Source organism: Hypanus sabinus, chromosome 1, assembly GCF_030144855.1.
Source record: "Hypanus sabinus isolate sHypSab1 chromosome 1, sHypSab1.hap1, whole genome shotgun sequence".
Lineage (NCBI taxonomy): Eukaryota > Metazoa > Chordata > Chondrichthyes > Myliobatiformes > Dasyatidae > Hypanus > Hypanus sabinus.
In genome coordinates this window covers 94,143,982-94,165,762 of record NC_082706.1, presented here as the reverse complement: position 1 = coordinate 94,165,762, position 21,781 = coordinate 94,143,982, and the positions used below count along the sequence as shown (strand labels likewise).

General features: G+C 39.1%; 1 protein-coding gene across 1 annotated transcript in view; it reads left to right on the top strand.

The window, feature by feature from the left end:
• slc35b3 (solute carrier family 35 member B3) overlaps window positions 1–21,781 on the top strand; it is a 58,045-nt gene that overhangs the window by 11,015 nt on the left and 25,249 nt on the right. Inside the window, exons 3-5 of the mRNA XM_059972432.1 lie at window positions 10,941–11,095; window positions 14,128–14,235; window positions 21,215–21,312. Of these exons, the coding sequence (XP_059828415.1) occupies window positions 10,941–11,095; window positions 14,128–14,235; window positions 21,215–21,312 (361 nt within the window). The remainder of the gene's footprint in view (window positions 1–10,940; window positions 11,096–14,127; window positions 14,236–21,214; window positions 21,313–21,781) is intronic.

The following is a 21,781-nucleotide window of genomic DNA, read 5'->3' as shown; positions in this document are numbered from 1 at the left end:
CATTACCCACCCTGGGGAAAATGAACTAGCTGTCTTCTTGATCTATGCCTCTTATCATCTTTACATGTCTATCGAGTCTCCTCTCATCCTCTTTCACTCCAAAGAGAAATGGTCGAACTTGCTCAACCTTTCTTCATAAAACATCTTATCCAGTCCAGGCAGCATCTTGGTAAATCTCCTCTGCACACTGTAAAGGTTTCCACTTCCTTTCTGTGATGAGGCAACCAGAACTGAACAGGATACTCTGAAATAACCAGAATTTTATAGAGCTGCAACATCACTTCTCAGCTCTTCAACTAAGTTCCTCAACTAACAAAAGCCACCACACCCTTCTTAACCACCTTAACAGCTTGTGTGGCAACTTTCAGAAATCACAATCCCCTTTGTTCCTTTAAACTGCTAAGAATCCTGCCATTAATTTTGTACTTTGCCATGAAGTTTGACTTTGCAAAGTGAATCATTTCACACTTCTGGATTGAATTCCAAATGCCACTTCTCAGCCCACCTCTGCAAACTGTCAATGTCTTGTAATGACCTATGAGAACCTTTTACGGAGTCCACAACACCACTAACCTGCTGTCATCTGCAAGCTTACTAGCCCACCCTTCCACTTCCCCATCCAAGTAATTTATAAAAATCACGAAGAACAGGAGTCCAGAACAGATCCCTGTGGAACACCATTAGGCACCGACCTCCAGGCAGAATGTGCTCCATCTGCTACCACCTTCTGCCTTCTGTGGGGAAGCCAATTCCAAATCCATGCAGCCAAGTTTCCCTAGATCCCATGCCTCCTGACTTACTGAATGAGCCTACCGTGGGCAACCTTGTGGAACACCTTACTAAAGTCCTTATACACCACATCCTCCGCTCTGCTTTAATTTATTTTGTTACTTCCTCAGAAAAGTCAATTGGGTCATAAGGCATGATATGCCTTTTACAAAGCCACGCAGACTATCCCTAATAAGACTATGCTTTTCCAAATGTTCATAAATCCAGTCTCTAAAAATCATCTCCCAATAGTTTAGCCACCACTAATGTAAGACTCACTGGCGTATAATTCCAGGATTATCCCTGGATCAAAAGAGTAACATTTGCATTCTTCCAGTCTTCTGGTACTACTCCTGTGGCCACCAAGGATGTGAAGGTGATCACCAACAGCACAGCAAACTCTTGCTTGCTTCCTGTAGTAACCTGGGGTATATCCTGTCCAACCCTGGGGCTTATCCATTTTAATGGGATTTTTTTTCCAAATTTCCAGTGCTTCCTCTTTTTTAGTGTGGATGTGTTACAATATATCAGCCTGTTCTACACTGACCTCACATTCCTCAAGATCATTCTCATTGGTGAATACTAAAGCAAAGTATTCCTACCACCTCTGACTTCAAGCAAGTTTCCTTTATTATCCCTAATCAGTTCTACCCTTACTCTGGTCATTCACCTATTCTTCACGTACGTGTAGAACACCCTAATCCTATTCACCAAGGCCTTCTCATGTCCCCTTCTTGCTGTCCTGTATTCATTCTTAAGCTGCTTTCTGGTTACCTTTTAACTCTCAAGAGCCCTGTCGATCTTTGCTTCCTAATACTTAAGTATACTTTCTCTTGTCTAAATATTCCACCTTTCTTATGAAGCATGCTCCCTTCACCCTTCATTGTAGCAGAAGGAGGATCCTATTCTATTTGGCTTTTATGACCTTCTTCTGATCATGTTTATACAGACAGACATACTTTATTGATCCCGAGGGAAATTGGGTTTCGTTACAGTCGCACCAACCAAGAATGGTGTAGAAATATAGCAATATAAAACCATATTTCTTGCAGAGGATTGCATCTTCTCTGACCCTGGATGTTGAAATTTCTTTGAACAACAGTTTTCTCTTTAAGATGTAGGGCTTCCATAATAGACGTTTAAGCTTGTAGTGTGTTTGTTTATTTGTTGGAGTAAGCCTGAAGATGAGGGATTCACTTACCCCCCAGGGAGAGTAGCTGATATGCTGGACTTGATCTTTCTTGGTAGCAAAACCCATTTCAGTTGCTCCTCTCTGGAAGAACACCCTCTAAAACCCACCTTATTTGTTGATTGGGATCTGGAGGTGACCATGTGAGTGTCAGAATTCCTGGGCTACAATAGCCTGCTGGCTTCAGATCAGTTCATGTTCAGTCAGGATTTGAGGATCCCGATGTCCTGAGTTCCAAGCTTCATACCAAGGGGCAGAAGCACACCTGTACAATCAGAGGTGTCCACTCCCTTCTCTTTCCCACGGTTGTGTAAATATCCTTTGGCTGTAATTGCATGTATCAGCATTTTGAGTCATGCTTGGCACAAGTGAATAGCAGAGAGATACAGTGCAGAAGTGGACCCTTGGCTCACTGAGATCACACTGACCATCACGCAACCAGTCTTCAAAATTCTCTCCACATTTCTTCAACTCCCCAGATTCTTCCTTTTTAGAAAACACCTGGGACAGTTTAAAGCAGCCAATTAACCCACTGACCCACAAGCCTTTGGAATATGAAAAAAAACTGGAGTACATGGCGGAGACCCACACAGTCACAAGGAGAACATGCAAACTTCAGAAACTTCACCTGAAGAAAGGATTAAACCTGGGCCTCTGGTGTTGTGAGACAGCTGCACCACTGTGCTTCCTTTGTAAATATGATAAATTTGCAGACAATGTGAAGATAGAGGGGCAGGTGGTTTTGTGTAAGTAAGAAGCTACAGGACTTAAACAGATTAGGAGAATGGGCAAAGAAGTAGCTGATAGAATACAGCATTGGGAAGTGTATCGTCATGCACTTTGGTGGAAGAAATAACAGTGTAGTCTATTCTCCAAATGGAGAGAAAATCAAAAATCTGACATACAAAGAGATTTGGGTGTCCTTGTGCAGGATTCCCTAAAGGTTAATTTGCAGCTTAAGTTGGTGGTGAGGAAGGCAAATGTGGTTTTCACATTCATTTTGAGAGGACTAGAATATAAAAGGAAGGATGTAATGTTGAGGCTGGTGAGGCCTCACTTGGAGTATTGTGGGTAGTTTTGGGCTCGCAATCTAAGAAATGATGTGCTGATATTGGAGAGGGTTCAAAGAAGGTTCGTGAAAATGATTCCAAGTTTGAAAGGCTTATCTTATGAGGAGCACTTGTTGTCTCTGGACCTGTACTCACTGAAGTTCAAAAAAATGAGGGAGGGATCTCAGTGAAACCTATCAAATGTTGAAAGGCCTCAATGGAGTAGATGTGGAGAGGATATTTCTTAAGCTGTTGGAGCTTAACACCAGAGGACACCCCCTCAGATAGAGGAATGCCCATTTAGAATGGAACTGAGGAGGAATTTCTTTAGCCAGTGAGTGGTGGAATTAGCCTTTGGAATTTAGCAGCCAAGTCATTTGGTATATTTAAGGCAGAGTTTGATAGATTCTTACTGAATATCGGGAGAAGGCAGGAGACTGGGGCTGAGAGGGAAATAGATCAGCCACGATGAAATGGCAGGGCAGATTCAATAGGCCAAATAGCCTAATTCTATATCTTATGATGTGCTTTATTTTTAAATGCAGTAATGTAAATGTGATTTACTTTTTGAGGTGACTTAATGTGAGTTTAAAAAATGGAATGGGATTGGCTAACCAGTTGAAAGCCACAAGAAGGAATAATTAAGTCATTTTCAAGTTGTCAAACTGTAACTAGCAGGGCACAGGGGTTAGTGCTGGTATTATGGTTGTTTGCAATATGTTTAATGATTTATTGAAATTAAATGAAAGTACTGTAGCCAAATTTATAATAATAACAAGGCAGTCTGTCAAGAGGATAAAACCAGTTTACAGAGAGAGACATTGGTAGGTTAAGGGACGTGGACAAAAAGTTAGCAAGTAACATAGGTACATGGCAAAAATGTATTGTTCACTTTGGAAGAAAGAATAATAAAATTCAGAAGTAGAGAATCGGGTTTAATATCACTTGCTTAAGTCAGGAAATTTGTTGTGGCAGCAGTACACTATAATACATAATATAAACTAAATGTAAATAAAAATTAAATAAGTAGTTCAAAAAGAGATCAAAGGTGACGTGAGGTAGTGTTCATGGGTTCATTGTCCATTCAGAGATCTGGTGGTGGACGGGAAGAAGCTGTTTCCAAAACAGCTCCTGTAGGTACAGGAGTCTTCAAGCTCTTGTGCCTGCTACCTAATGCTAGCAATGAAAAGGTGGCATGTCCAGACCGATGGGGGTACTTGATGATGGATGACACCTTTTTGAGGCATTACCTGTGAAGGTGCCCTCAATGCTGGGGAGGCTGGTGCCCATGATGGAGCTGACTGAGTGTACAAGTTTCTGCAGCTTTTTCTGATCCTGCATGGTGGCCACTCCATGCCAGATGGTGATGCAACCTATTAGAATGCTCTCCAAGCTACTTCTGTAGAAATCCGTGGGAGTCCTCAGTGATACACTAAGTCTCCCCATACTCCTGATGAAATATAGTCACTGTCTGGTTGACTTTGTAATTGCATCAGTAGGCTCAGCCCAGGATAGATCTTCAGAGATGTTGACACCCGGGAACTTCAAACTACTCACCCTTTCCACTGCTGATACCTCAATGAGGACTCGTGTGCGTTCCCTTGACTTCCCCTTCCTGAAGTCCACGGTCAGTTCCTTGCTCTTACTGATGTTAAGTGCAAGGTTATTATTGCAACACCACTGAACCAGCTGACCTATCTCACTCCTGTAAGCCTCCTCGTCACCATCTGAAATTCTGCCAACAATAGCTGTGTCATAGGCAAACTTATGGATGATGTCTGAGCTGTGCCTTGCAATACATTTGTGAATGCAGAGAGGGTAGAGCAGTGGACTAAGCACGTATCCTTGAGGAGCACCAGTGAGGAGGAGATATCCAATCCACACTGACTATGGTCTCCCGGTAAGGAAGTCAATGATCCAGTTGCAGAGTGAGGTACAGAGGCCCAGGTTTTGGAGTTTGTTGATTAGAACTGAGAGTGATAGTGTTGATTGTAGCTCAGCGTTCTATAAACTGCAGCCTGACAGGTATTGCTATTGTCCTGTTAATCCAAGGCCGAGTGGAGAGCCAGTGAGATTGCATCTGCTGTAGACCTATTGTGATGATAGGCAAATTGGGACAAGTCCAGATTGGTTTTAGGCAGGTGTAGATTCTGGCCGTGACCAACCTCTCAAAGCACTTCATCACAGTAAATGTGAGTGCCAATGGGCAATAGTCATTAAGGCAGCTCACCCTGCTCTTCTCGGTGGTGTGATTGTCACCCATTTGAAGCAGGTGGGAACTGCCAACAGCAACAGTGAGAAATTGAGGATGTGCATGAACACTCCCACTGGTTGGTTGGCACAGGTTTTCAGTGCCCTATCAGGTACAGCATCGAACCTGATGCATTGCAAGGGTTCTGCCTCCGAGACAGTGATCACAGGGTCACCAGATGCTGCAGGGATCACACAGATGTAGTTTTATTCTCCCTTTCATGGTGTGCATAAAAGACATTGAGCTCATTTGGGAGTGAAGCATCACAACCAGTCATGATGTCAGGTTTCGCCTTATAGGAAGTAATGGCCTGCTTACTCTTCCAGAGCTGATGTGCATCTGATTCTATCCCTAACTTCAATCAGAATTGTTTCTTCACTCTTAAAATAGCCTCCTATAGGTCATACCTGAACATCTTGTATAATTCTGGATCACCCGCTCTTTAATGCTACAGATCTACAAATCAGAACACCCTCAACAGACTATGAATCTCTTGGTTCATCCTTGGCTTGTGGTTTGGGTACGCTCAGTATTTTGTCCAGTAAAGATCGCAAGAAGCGGCAGCACAAAGGTTTGGGGATCTTTGTACATGAAATGCAGAAAGCACAGTTTTAAGGTGCTTAGAAGTAGGAACAGAGGAGATGTCACCTCTCATCCTCCATTGCTCCAAGGAGAAAATACAAAGTTCACTCAACCTATTCTCATAAAGCATGCTCCCCAATCCAGGCAACATCCTGGTAAATTCTCTACATCCGTTCTATGATTTCCACATCCTTCCTGTAATGAGGTAATCAGAACTGAGTGCAGTACTCCTAGTGGGGTCTGACCAGGGTCCTATGTAGCTATAGCGTTACCTCTCAGCTCTTAAAAAGTTTTTTTTACACAGAGAATGGTGAGTGCGTGGAATGAGCTGCCAGCGATGGTAGTGGAGGCAGTTATGATAGAATCTTTTAAGAGACTCCTGAATAGGTGCATGGAGCTTAGAAAAAATGAGGGCTGTGGGTAACCCTAGGTAATTTTTAAAGTACATCTTTGGCACAGCATTGTGAACTGAAGGGCCTGTATTGTGCTGTAGATTTTCTATTTTTCTATTTCTATATTTCTATGTCTCACTAGTGTAGAGGAGGCCACATCAGGAGCACCGGATACAAATGAACTGTTGCCTCACCTGGAAGGGCTGGAGCCCTGAATGGAGGTCAAGAAGGAGATGAATGGGCAGTTGTAGCACTTCTTCCACTTACAGGGAATAAGTGTCAGGAGGGAGATTAGTGGGAAAGGATGAATGGACAAGGGAATCATGGAGAGAACGATCCCTATGGAATGTGGAGTCAGGTGAGGTGAAGATGTTTGGCTATAGGATTCCATTGAAGATGGCAGAAGTTGTGAAGGACTGTGTAATGTACTGGATGCGGAGGTAGTTCAGAAAGCTTTCACTGAAATGATCCTGGCTCTGGAGCAATTGTTTTGGGATTGAAAGTTTGAAGAAGTTGAGCTCCAGAAGAATAAGAGCATTAGGATTACTGAAACATATAAGATTTTTGGGGACATGACTAGATAAGACTGAGATGAGAAAGAATTTGTCCTCTCATGAGATCTTAGCATAGTTAATTCTAGATTTTCCATAGTACAGGAAATGTTGATTTTTTTTTGACAGGGTGCTTTATTTTGTTTTTGAACAAAATGGCTCTTGTCTACTGCAGAAACATTTATAGGGGATGCAGAAACTATTGTCATTCTGCCAACTAGTTATAATTATGGAATAAAGGTTATTTTTTTATCTTTGTAGCTTTCCTGAAAAATAATATATCAAAAAATTTAGGAGGAGTGGCTGGCATGTTACTTGCCATACAAGATACTTACTCCTTGCTTAAAGGTCAAATTTTTGTCCAAAACTGTTTCAGATAGGGTTTATGGCCTTGGTACTCTTAAAATTGCCAAAGTTTTAACCAAAACTAGCAGTGTTCATTAAGATTTGAATTGACAATTTTCTGATGCAGGGTTTTGTCTCAAGATGTCTGCAATTCCTTCCCCATTACCATCCCAACCCAACCCCCAAATGATGCCGAGTTCTTCCAAAACTTTGTTTGTTGCTCCAGATCCCAGCATCTGCAGTTCCTTGTGTCTGCATTTGTAGTCAAATAAATATGTTGCTTTTGACATCTATTTTCTTAAGAGGTGTATTCTTTGTGCAGAAGAACCACAGAGGCTTTTTAGAACTGCAACCAAGGACAATTGTAGGAGCTTGCTGGGAGGTCTCTGTAAGAAGATGTGTGTTCTCTAAATGTCTGTACTTTGGGGAAGCCTACAGTATGGACAATACCCACTTGATTGAAATGGGATGAAAGGTAAAGCAGGAAAGCCTATCCTTGTGAATGCACTTTTTGACACCCTCCCTATTAGAGCAAGGAGAAGCAGACTTGTGATGTGGCACAATAGATTGTAGCAACTTGATGTGGACTAGTTTTTAAGCTTTTACACTGATTGGTCAACATTGAAGGATTTAGACACTGGCATGACTAGTAGAAGCTCCAGACCATGATCATGGCAATGTGGCTAATTGGATTAAAAAAATGTCCTGGTGATAGGGCACAGAAGATAGTGATGAAACAATGCTTTTCTGATTTTGAGATCTGCTACCAATGGTGTACTACAGGGGTTGATGCTGTGATCATTGTTGTTTGTAATATACACTCAGAGGCCACTCAATGTATTTCCTCCTAAACCTGATAAAGTGGTTATGAGTGCATTGTTTGTGGTATTCTGCAGCTGTAGATTTGATGTGTTATGCATTCAGAGATGCTCTCTGCACACAACTGTTATGATGTGTTATTACTTGAGTTACTGACACCTTCCTGTCTGCTTGAACCAGTGTGACTTTTCTCCTCTGACTTCTGTCATTAAGAACTGCTGTTTTTCACACCATTCTCTGTGAAATCTAGAGACTGTTTTCTCTGAAAATTCCAAGAGGTCATCAGTTTCTGAAATACTCACACTATCCCGTCTTCAACTAACAATCATTCTACGGTCAAAGTCAGACCACATTTTTTCCCTGTTCTGATGTTTGATCTGAGCATGCCTTTATGTACTGAATTACTCTCACATGATCAGTTAATTAGATAATTGCATTGATTAACTTGTTTACAATAAAGTGTCGCTGAATACTTATCAAAGGCTTGGATGTGTATGCAGGAGGCATGATTCATAAGTTTGCATATGACATGAAAGGTTGCACTGCAGAGAATACAGAAGTGGTTCAGCAGGATGTTGTTTTAGTTAAAGGCTCTTAGTTATGGGAGAGGTTGGAAAAGCCAGGAAAAAATGGTAGTACAGTGGATTCCGGTTCATTGGGATAGATCAGGACCAGTACATTTTGGCCCAATTAAGCAGCTGTCCCAATTAGCCAAAGTTTCATGGAAATAGTTAAAAAGGTAATTTTAAAAAAATTACAAACTGAGTAACAAATTATATGGTTAAATAAAATACAGAACAAATTAGGACACTAGAAATACTGCTACAGCACTATAAAACTGTATCAGTTCCCAATAGTTATTGACTTCGTGCTGTGTGTACTTTTGACTGTAAGTGAACAAAATCCAAGCAGACACCCAGTGTGGATAATGGACTTCCTTCATACAATGCATCCTCCAAATCTTCATTTTCATTTTAACATTCAAGATGATCATCAATACTTTCAAAGCCTTTGTAGGTCCTAACTTGGAGTAGTGAAATCATTTTGTTTTCACTCCCAGCCATTTCTGGCATCTCCAACCCTGGATACTTGAAACTGCAGTGAGCAAAACAGCTATAAATTATCTTCCTGCTTATTTCATGCCAACCATCAGTGACAAACAATCACTGCTTTTTAAACATAAGTACTCACAACTCAGCTATTTTAAAACTGCATTGAGTAATGTGTAGTATCTCAACGGCCACACAAGTGCACATGGTTAGAAACTGTTTGGTAACAGTCTCCTGTCCCAATTAAACAGCATAGTGTCCTAAATAAACAAAGGGAATCCTAGCTATTTCTCGAATAGTTTTTGTTCTTTAAGAGTTGTACCACATAAGCAGCTGGCGCAATTAACCAGAATCCACTGTATTTTAGTTTAAACTTAATCTACAAATATTTATGATTAATCTTCTAATTTTAGCATTAGGCATGCACTTAGTTTCTTTTAAAACATCATGAAATTGGTTTAGCTTTGTGAATATCAGTGATATAGCTTTTTTTGTCAAATAACTAGAATAGATATTCAACAAACCTAAATGAAATTCCTTGACCTAAGTGAAATTCCTAAAATGTTGGGAGAAAGCTTTGAATATTTCAGCCCTGTCCAGCATGGGTGTGCAGAAACAGCAGAAGGAACGTACAGCACCTCAACCCACCTGCCAGTCCTTTCAAGCACCACCTGCTCACCCATGACTGAGAAAGTACCTCTCTTTTGGGACTCGGAATGCAGGTGGAAGCAAGTAAAAAGTGTGCTTAAATCGAATGCAAAATATAAATGTAACAAGAATTGTGAGTATGAATTGGTCATCTGGGACTTTGAACCTTCTCTGACATTAAGATCATGTCTGATTTTCTGCCTCAGATATATTTTCCTGCACTGTCCCAATTTCCTTTGAATCCCTAACATCTGGGAGTCTTTGAATCTGCCTTTGAATGAACTTGATGGCGAACCACCACAGTATCTGGTTTGGAAGATTTCAAGTATTACCATTCTGAGTGAGAATATTCTTATTCCTGTCAGTCCTAAATAAGCATCCTTTATTCTGACTGCAATCGCTGATTTTAGGCTCCTCACTGGACAGATGCAGCCTCTGTCTTAAACCCTGTAAGAGTTTTGTTAGTTTCAAAGATATTGTCAGTAAACTCTAGCACTCGTACTTAGTTGACTCAATCTTGCACCAGGTGGCAAGCCTACAATCCCAGGAAGAAGTTTAATGAATCTTCATAGCAGACTTATCAGTCATTAGGTAAGAAGACAAGACTGCACAATATACCATTCGCCTTCCTAATTGCTGTATGCTTATCCTAAGGATGCATCATCCTCTTTGAGTATTAGTATTTCCTATTCTGTCACTATTTAAAAATAGTTCACATTTGGTCCTCATTTCTCGCATGGGATAAGGGCACAGATTTTCAGTGAATAACAAAAAACTACAGATAACCCTAAGACCACTGGCTGTGATTCCTCCAAAGATATAACAAATTCTTTGAAAGTCAGATACGTGTTACTACTCTTTTGCTGCCTTCAGGACAAATTTGAAATGATACCTAGGGTTGGGTGCACTAATATGCAGCTCCACAGATAGCAAGTCAGAGAATAGTAAGGACATAGTATACTAAAATGGGTACATTGGTATTGAAGTTAATGTAGAAAGGGATTGTGACAAGAAACAAAAAAATTTGGTCCATTGAAAATGAACTTTAAATATAGTGCAACAGAAGATAATACTTCAGGGTATGTGTTTTATGTATTTACAAATTTGAATAATTTGTTGAAACATTTTTGACAAAAATCTAAATGAACTCAGTCACTGATGAAACATGCTTTTTCTTTACTGCAGTATATAAACATTGTAAACAAAGACTACATACCATGGTTTATAAACAAAGCATATTAAGCACCAAAGTTAACTTAATTTGACTTATAAGCCTTCTTTATGCCTTATTTTACAGAATCCCCTGGAAAACATATATGCTGATAGCATTTCTAACAGTGGCAACTATGGGATTATCAAATACCTCGCTTGGTTATCTGAATTATCCAACTCAAGTAATTTTTAAGTGCTGCAAGTTGATTCCTGTAATGATAGGAGGAGTCTTCATACAAGGTACACAGGAGTTGGAAATTATAGAATAATTCAGTTTCTAAAGTGCAATGTCATCGAAAATTTTTATTTTACAAAATAAAACTTTGTATGCAGTTCTTTCTCAACCTCCGTTAGTAAATAGACAGCATTAAGTGGATGATATTACAGAATGTTGTTCTAATATGTTTGACAAGTTTATCATCACAATATCAAGTTGAAAAGTTGTCTTCTGAGTTTCTGATTGGAATAATTTCTCGTGAATGTGCTTTCAATTTGCTCCTTTTACACACTTAATTTTTTTAAATGTGACTTAAGAATTTAATGATTCCAAGCAAGCCTTTGAATTAAAATGTTGATTAACGCAAGTATTTCTCAGATTTCTGCAGTTAGTTGCCAATTTAAGCTAACCGCTGCACGAACACTCTTCTTGGCTTTTCCAACCTCTCACTGTAAGTTGTAAAACACAAAATATATCGTGAAACCTCATTTTTATGTTTGCTCTGAAGTTTGCTAGTTAAATAGATGAGTGGTGCATGGTGCTTTTGCAATCTGACTCTAATCATTTTCAAGCTGTGGCTGAAAGAATTGGTGCAGCTTTGCTGATATTATTGCTACAAGCATCTTGTAAGCATAGAAAGTCTTCAAAACGACTGTGGATCAATGTAATATGACCATATCTTGATTCAGTGTTCAGACATTTCCCTCATAAATTCCCTTTAAAAACCACTGCTCTTCAAAACTATCACCTTTTCGGTCTTATTTGAGTCTTTCTCAAATTGTACATCCTTAACAGCTCATCAATATCCTTGAACATTTAACATTTTGAATTTATTGGTGCCCTTTCATATCTTAAAATGTAGAAATATTCCTCAGTGGACGGTCAAGAATAACTAAGTGGACTAATTGATTAAAAAGATTACAGAATAAACAAAAAGCTGACTCATGAAATAGATTCTAAAGAGAAAGTATTCTCTAAAGAAGTATTCTCTGATGAAGTGCTGCAAGAGTCAGGAAACTTAAAAATATCAAGCTTGAACACATGATTGTGAGGCTGCAGAAGTAGCAACCATGGTGATAAAAGTATAACCAAAAGGATATCCTAGAAATCCCAGAACACGGGTTACACCCATGCCAAACCTTTTGCTCATTAACATGAATCCCATTTGCCCACGTTAGGTCTATATCTTTCTATGCCTTTCCTGTTTAAATATGTCCTAAATGTAATGATTGCACTTGACTCAACAACAATCTCTAGGAGTGAGTTCCAAATATCAAACATTTTCAGTATGTTTTTAAAAAAAAATCCCTTCATGTTCTTTTTAAAGCTCCTCCCACTCACCTTAAAACCCTGCACTCTCATTTTTTGACAGGAAAAATCTATAAAACTATTCCTCTTATAATTTTATATGCCTTGTCACAGCCTCCTTCCCTCCAAAAATAACATACCCATCCAGTCTAAACTTGCTCCATAACTAAAATTCAGACAACCTCTTGATGAATCTTCTCTTCATTAGATCCAGCACATCTGCATTCTTCTTATAGTGTGGCAACCAGATCTGCACATAGTACACAAACTGCAGTCTAACTAGTGTTTTGTAAAGTTGTAACATTATGTTATAGCCTTTATAGTTCATGCCCTGATCTATGCAGTTAAGAATATCATATGTAGACTTCACCTTATTTATCTGTGTGGGCACTGTCAGGAATCCAAATTCTATGGACTTGAATACCTCCTAGGCATACCTTAGCTGTTTTAATGTTTGATGTATTAAATGCCAGGATCCGTTGTGGTTAAGTGAGAGTGGGGTTGCTGGATGAATGGGCCAGTGCAGGATAAGTGTGTTGAGGAATATGAGCCTAGGGGTGTCTTGTTCTTATCTGAGCATTTTATTGGCCTGTGGGAAGATGTTGTGCTGGAACTAAGTGGACTTTGTTACAAAAACCCAGTGACTGAAATATTCAACTGGTCAAGCTGCTTCTGAAGAGAGAAACTGAGTTAATGTTTTGGTTGAGATCCTGTTAGCAGAAGGAAAGAGAAACAATGGGTTGAAGTAGTGTTCTAGCTAGTTGCTATAGTTGATTGTTCAAAAGAGCAAGTGAACTTGGAAATGATCTAGCATCCTTCACAAAATGCTTCCTGGACCATAAAATATTGTTGAGGTGTTGTCATTGTGTGACTTCTGCATCAAGGTCTTCAAATAACATTGAGACAGATGATTTGAGAATTTTTTTTGGTGGTATTGTTTAGCGTCTTGTGTGCTGGCAGATACCAATAAAACCTCAGTTGTGCAAAGGATGGATAAATGCACCATTTTTCAGAATTATATCTGTCAATGAGGTACTATATATATTTTGTAGACACAAGCTTCCTCAAATGCTGGAAATCTGTCCATCATCACCTTCTGGTTTCCTGTGTCCATCCTTTTTATTCCTTGGTTCACTGGCCTCTTGTATCGAGTTCCTCCTTCTTCAGCCCTTTTCCTCTTCCACCGATCACCTCTCAGATTCTCACATCATTCCCTTTCATCTACCTTCACCCACTCGCCCACCTTCCCCCTGCTTGTATGCCTCCCTCTTGCAGTCCCCCCATCATCGTACTCTGGCTTCTGCCTCTTCCTTTCCAGTTCTGATGAAGAGTCTTGGCCCAAAACTGTTTCCCACCATAGATGATACATTTCTTGCTGAGTTCCTCCACTACTTTGCATGTGTTATATCTATACTGTTCCTTTTTGAAAGCTGGATAACATTTTACAAAGTTTTATAAGGAAGTAACTTTCAAGGATATGGATAAATTTTTTTTGCTATTATTCACAGGCATTGTTAATCACAATTATTTTTCAGATTGATTTTAATCATCCTGTCACACAATTTTCTTTGAGTTATTGCTAATTCCTAAAATCTTGCATAACTCTCCACTTTCCCTTTATTCATCCCTAAAAGCTGATGTAAATTTTGTGTTTAGAAAGATTTGTAGTTGTATAATATGGAACAACACATCTTCTTAGCTATTCTTACATTCTTAGCTATTTATTAATATAATTTCATTCTAACAGGCAAACGGTACAATTTTGTAGATGTTTCGGCTGCACTTTGTATGAGCCTTGGCCTAATTTGGTTCACTTTGGCTGATAGCAAAGTGGCACCTAACTTCAATTTTGCAGGTAAGGCATGTCACTACTGTTGAAAAGTACTGTCATTAAGTACTTATTTCTTGTCCTTTCTATCATTTCTGAATATAGTATATTTTCCATCTTGTAATTGTGTTATGGAATTTGATATTTAATAGTTGAGAACTTGTGTATAAAAGCATGTAAATTTAATTCAATGCATTTATGATTAAAGTCACATCTTTTGAACTTAGTACTATTTGTGGAACATCTTGAATTCCTTTTGCTGTCTAATTCTTGCATATCTGCCAATACAATTGCACTTTGCTGCATAAATTTATAAACCACTGAGAGAGCATTTCTAGATTAGTGATGATATTTGACATGGGATGTAATATAACTTAAAAGCAGGGATATGTGTGCATGTTTTCAATTATTATAAAAATAAAATTGGTGTTCAGTTAGGTCACTGAATAATTAAATTTTTTGTAAAAGATATAAATATATTTTTCATTGAAGATAAATAAGCCAATTTGATATTGGCTGCGAGCTCCTTGGAATTTGGATATTATTTATACAAACAGTTTTGATACAGTGAGTATTAACTTTCAGACAGAGCAAACACATGAGGTCAATCGCCTTGGGGCTGATAAAGTGACTGACAGTCACATCAGCAACTAAATTTACTTTCCTGACATAGATTTGCAACTATTTTTTGTGTCTCTGGGCACACAAAATAACACAGAAGCACCTGGATTTTCATTGACCAGCAGTTTCCTTGCAGGAGTAAGATGTCTTGGCGTGCGTATAATCCCAACTAAATCGGATTTGTACTGGACAGTTTTGCCTTGAGAAGCAAAATTCTTTCTTCTAAGTGCAGTAGTGAAATAAATACGAAGTAAAACTAGCCTCCTAGACAAAATTCAGTTCAAGCAATAAATAGTGGTTTAACTAATGGGCCAGCGAATTGCAGTCACCAGGTGGTTAAGAGCCTAAGTAAGGTCTTCTCTCAAAATCTGACACAGGATTATTGTGGCAAATCATTACCTTTTTAAATTAACAGCAAATCCTAATAACATACTCCTTTGGCACACATCTTGTTGACCAATTTGTATATTGGCCATCCAGCTCACCATCACTTTGGGTGAGCTGTGCCACAAGTTCAACAGACGTTTTATTTCCCCCACTCGTCATTTCTGTCCAGAATGTTTTTTGTGTACAATGTCATTACTTAGCTACCTTTCATTGGAATAATTCGTATCATGTTTCTGATTTATACTTGGCTCATGACTTATAATTTTTTACAGCTCCCTGTATCTTCCATATTATGTTTGCTTTGGAATACAGGTTATCCCCCGTAATCTGAAGGTAGAGTGTTCCTGTGAAACTGTTTGTAAACCAAAATGTCGTAAAGCGAAGAAGCAATTACCATTAATTTATATGGGGAAAAAAATTTTTGAACGTTCCTAGACCCAAAAAATAATCTACCAAATCATACCAAATAACACATAAAACCTAAAATAACACTAACATATAGTAAAAGCAGGAATGATATGATATATATACACCCTATATAAAGTAGAAATATTGTATGTACGGTGTATACGTACCGTATGGTGTACAAGTGAAAACTTATCAAAATCAGGAAGACAGCGAGCCAAAGTCAATTTGGAGAAAAAAATTGGCATGTACACGCATGCGCAAACAACATTGGAAAAACGGGGGACACCTGTAACTTCCACTCTGAGGCAAACGGATCTATATCCCTGACTCCTCTGGCACCTCTCCTTTTGAACAGCTTATTTTGTTCAATGCATTTTGCCTCTTTTAAAATTCTATTTCTCCTTTCATAATTTCCCCAAGTCAAATGGTAAATGTGTTTATAAACTATCCTGTTTCTTTCTCCTCTGCCAATGCGAGCCACCTCATCCTTCGTGGCAACACACACAAAGTGCTGAGGAACTCATCAGGCCAGACAGCATCTATAGAAAGGAGTAAATAGTAGATGTTTCAGGTTGAGACTCTTCATCAGAACTACCTTTTGTTTATTTGTTTACTGTTTAGAGAAAGCAAATAAACAAAAGGTAGTTCTGATGAAGAGTCTCAGTCCGAAACATTGACTGTTAACTCTTTTTCATAGATGCTGTCTGGCCTGTTGAGTTCCTCCAGCATTTTGTTTGTTTGTGTGTGTGTGTGTCTTGGATTTTCAGCATCTGCAGATTTTCTCTTGTTTGTCATCCTTTGTGGTTTCATTCCCCACCTCAGTCATGTTATGGCCTCCTCTCTTTGACTTTGCTGCCCACTATTCTCATAGATTCTGTTCTGCATTCTTATAACCAATGCCTTCCCACGTAGTCCTTCGTTTCCTGCTTCCTTGTACTCCTCGCCCTATCCCCTTCTCTAGAGCACCATGTCTCTTGCATTTTAGAATCAGCCACTTACTCTTTCACTCTGCTGTCAGTCTTGAAGTTCAATGCAATACATAATATAGAAGAAAAAATAAAATAATAATAAATAAGTAAATCTTATTCGATATACTTTATACAGTATTATACAGCATACGTATAGTGAAGAGATTAAAAGTCATGCGAAAGCAGAAATAGTATATATTAAAAAAAAGGTGAGGTAGTGTCCAAGAGTTCAGTAACCATTCAGGAATCGGATGGCAGAGGGGAAGAAGCTGTTCCTGAATCAGTTGTGTGTGCTTTTTTACCTGATGGTAAGAAAAAAGCATGCCCTAGGTGCTGGAGCTCCTTAATAATGGACGCTACCTTTCTGAAACACCACTCCCTTTAATGTTGTGGGTCCTTTGTAGGCTAGAACCCAAGATGGAGCTGACTAAATTTACAACCCTCTGCAGCTTCTTTTAGTCCTGTACTATAGCACCCCCCCCCCCCCCATACCAGACAGTCCATGGTATATCCATAGAGGTTTTTGAGTGTATTTGTTGATGTACCAAATCTCTTCAAACCTCTTCAAATCTCTTCAGTATAGCCGCTGTCTTGCCTTCTTTATAACTGCATCAATATGTTAGGACCAGGTTAGATCCTCAGAGATCTTGACATCCAGGAACTTGAAACTGCTCACTCTCTCCACTTCTGATCCCTCTGTGAGGATTGGTATGGGCTTCTTTGTCTTACCCTTCCGGAAGTGGGCAATCAGCTCTTTCGTCTTACTGATGTTGACTGCCAGGTTGTTGCTGTGGCACCACCCCACTAGTTGGCATATCTATGCAAATCTTCTCTGTTCTCACCTTTGAAACTCATGATCCTGGTTGTGAGAGTTGTAATTGCAGTTTGTATTCTTTGAAATTAATCATAGTGTAAATGTTCAGATGGCTTTACTTCCTTCATTAAAATACATACTTTCCACTGATGCTGCCCAACCTGCTGAGTTCCTCCAGCGTGTTGTGCGTGTTGCTTTGACCCCAGCATCTGCAGTGTATTTTCTGTTAGCCATCTTCTTTCACTGACGTGGGTATAAACAAAATGTCTTTTGTTTTTATCAGACTGTAGTTCTAGAAAGAAGCTTTTTTCCTCCTCTTTGCTTTTCTTCATGTTCTAAAACCCACGATCTGTAAATCTGGAATAAATTTGTAAGTGGTTGGGACACTCAGCAGTTCAGTCTGTATCTGTGGAAAAGAAAAGAATAGTTAATGCTTCATGTTGAGGCCCTTTCATCAGAACTCTTAACAATGAGAAAGTAATCATGTTTCAAATTACAGAGAACTGTCTGAGGTAAAGAGAACAATAGGAATATTTGTGACATGATAAAATCCAGTCGAACCAGGGTGACAGAAATACTTAGATTTCCATGTTAGGGAAGGCTGAGGACTTGTTAATCTTGATTTATCTTTCTGGAGGTGTGTTTATTGAAAGAAAGATAGAGCCAAAAGGAAAAGAACATTGCTGGAACTATGAGGTGTAAAACATACCATTTACAAGCATTTGGAAATGTGAGAAAGAATGCTGGATCTGCATAGTGGATCACATAACATCATTGTAGAGAGAAGAAATTAATTAACACTGCCAGTGAATCTTTATAGATGGAATGGTGGGTCATCTGAAATTGTTGAATTCAGCACCGAGTCTGGAAACCTGCAACACATCAAGGTAGAAGTCATAGAGTCATAGAAAACTACAGCACAGCAACATGCCCTTCGGCCCATCCAGTCTGTGCCAACCATTTAAATTGCTTACTCCCATCGACCTGTGCCAGAACTCTGCCCCTCCACGCCTCTACTATCCAAACTTCCTTTAACCATTGAAATCGAGGTCGCATTCACTACTTGTATTGGCAGATCATTCCACACTCTCACTTCCCTTTGAGTGAAGTGATTTGCTTTTCTCTGACTTTGTGTAGACTTTGTTAGAACAATTTAGAAAACCTAAGAAATGAGCCAGTATACATTATAAATAGGGGATTAAACTGACATAACAGTCAGTTTAGGGTCAGCCAAGTGAGGCTGAATGAAGGTGTTCTTTAAGCCTGCCACCCAGTTTTCATCCTGGCAGGATCTTTCAGATTCCTGGATGAGGGTAAGGGAAGGGTAAGTGTTGACTATCCTGGAGCTAAGTGTGGAAGTGCCTTGAGAAGAAAAATGGATATTGGCAGTGATGGAAAGGAAAACCTGTAAATCAGAGAGAGAACAGTCCTTTCGGAATGCTCTGAGATGAGAAGATGTGTCTGTTGTGAGCTGCTCATTGAAAGTGGCGTGAATTACGGAGGAAGTCCTTTGAATGTGGGACGGAAAGTGAGGATAATGGGAACCAAAAGGCAACGTGGTGGCTCACAGCTCCAGGGACCCAGGTTTGATCCTGATTGCTGGTGCAATTTTTTTGGGATTTTGCACCTTCAGCATGGGTTTCCACCAAATGCAATGCTTATCTTCTGTATTCCAAGGAGATGCTGGTAGATCAGTTGGCTGCTGTAAACTCCATCTTGAGTAAATGACAGAAGAATTAAAGGGGTGTTGATGGGCATATGAGAAATTAATAAGTTGGGGAGATCTACTGGGAATTAATGGGACAAGATGAAATGATTCTGTTAGTTGACATGGACCATATGAACCTAACAGCCACCTTCTGTTTTGAAAAAAATGCACATTTTTTGGGCGCATGCAGCAATCCCGTTATCCCATGAATTTTACATGTTAGCAATTCTCCCATCAACTTTGCTCAGATTCTAATGCTGACCTTCACACTAGGGGCAATTTGCATCAGCTACTCAATTTATGACCTTGGAGGAGCCTACTTGGTTATAGAGCTAATGTGCCAGCATCATACAGACATCATCAAAAGTTGGAATTGTACTGGGTCACTGGTGCAGTGAGGCTGCTGGACCTGACTCTACTAACTATACCACTGTGCTGCCCTGTCATTTAGTTAGTCTCCCTTTCACTCAGGTGGGAGAACAGTGACTGAAAACTCAAGTGGAAGAAATGGACCATTTGTGTTTGAGAGTCTTGTCAGCACGAAAAGCGAGAAGAAAGACATTTTGTAAGTAGAGTAAGACGTACAAAACACTGGAGGAATTCAACAGGTCAGGCAGAGTCTATGGAAAGGAATAAGCTCTGAACATTTTGGGCTGAGTGCCTTCATCAGTCCTGTTGACTGGTCTTGGCCCAAAACATCAACTGTTTATTCCTTTCCATAGACACTGACTGGCCTGCTGAATTTCTACAGTATTTTTATGTGTTACTCTTGATTTCCAGCATCTGCAGAATCTCTTGTGTTTATATTTTGGAAGCCCTAATGTTGTGAGTCTACCAACAGAGCAGATATGAAACTGGAGAAACAGGTAATAGAATTTTCCTTGTAGAAAGCAGGATGGAGGGAGGTTAAGTCCACATATAGTGGAATTATCATGGATATTTGTTACCTACCTATCTTCTGAGGTGGAGTTACAAAAGTAAAGAGAGAGTAGAATAGAAATTAGTAGTAAAGATTGATTAAATAAAGGCATCAGAATCCACACAACCATCATCCTATTGGGAAAGTAGGTGAGGAGTAAAGACGGAGGACAAAAACCAGGACAGTTCATTTGTCTCACAAAGAGACAAACAAGGCTTATGAGTGTAGTAGAACGTGTAAGAACCAGTTCTGCTGGGAAAATGGAAGTGGTTTGTAGTGTGAGACTGTTTGGAGGTCTGTCCCATATGAAATATTGTCACATTAATCTGGTGTGAGGTCGAGGTGTGGAGAGATTTGATAGATGGAATGAAGCTGAGCCAGTTGGGACCATGAAAGTAGAAAGCATCAAAGTGATAGTGGCATTAGAAGTATGGCTGTAGGTGAAATAAGGCTGCACATGGGGAGAATGAATAAAATCAAGGCAGGAAAGCATTGAAATAATAGTTTTACCAGATATTAGGAGGAGGTACACGTGAGATTTATGAGCGTAAAGGTGTGAAAGAAGGATGTCCACTTCATTCTTCACTGTTAAGTATTTCAACACAAACTAATTTTCAGTCTTTTGTCTCCCAAGAAAGCTATTGATTTTGTTTCCTCAGTGCATCCTTCTCCATCCCCACTATGATTTATAAAGGGATTTGGTACAACGTGTTTATTTATTTCACTCCATAAATGCTGCCCGACCTACTGAAATTCTGTCTACTGAATTTTCTGTTTTTATTTCATGTATAACCTCAGATTTATTTAGTAGTTTATTGCTGATAAATGCCTGATTTTTTTTTGCTGACTATGAATCCCATATCATTTTTTAATCTTAATTGTGCATTTATTCCCACAGCCACTGATGCTAATCTTGTTTCACTATTTGTGGGCAATTTAAGCTGATCAAGTGTTAAATAAAAAATTTAATATAGAAATTTAAAGTTGTATAAATATTATAAAGTTTGCTTTGGAGATACTGAAGTGCACCATTATACGAGATGTTAAAGCTTTCTGCTTTGATTACAAATTGTGTTACAGATTTGTCAGGAAAGTCCTTTTATATCCTTTAATAACATAAATTAAAAGATGCACATTGTATTTATTAACTTAAGGTCATTTTGAAAATCTGTGTCCTTCAGGAATAGCGCTCATATCAATGGCACTCTGTGCAGATGCAGCTATTGGAAATGTACAAGAGAAAGCTATGAAATTGCATAATGGTTCAAATTCAGAAATGGTAAGTAATTTAAATCACTCACTATTTAGTTGTCCTGTTATTTCAGTAGGTTTGTAAAGGCATTACTATGTACATGACTTTCAAACTATTGAAAGATTATAAAATGCCCTTTGTTCTACATGCCCTACACTTTCTATTTTGAGCAAGGTGTTTTTGTTCTTTAAAGCTAAGCCACCCAGTATTGTGAATTTTAAAATTGAATTGTTGCATAATGCCTTGTATTTAAAAGTATCTTGTTGAAAGATTATCTTTACATGATACATAATTGATGTTCAATGTGAACAGGTTTGGTTCTATGAAAGTTAATGACTAGACCAGTTCTGCATTAAATTGTTGGCAAACTTTCAATGGCTGCATGAAGCATAACAACATCCAGTAGGAACTCACTGTCAGCAGTTTGTTGTTAGGTAGGCTGCTGTGCTTTGACCAGCCTCTGCATAGATTTGTGAATGGAGAGGGAACCTCATCA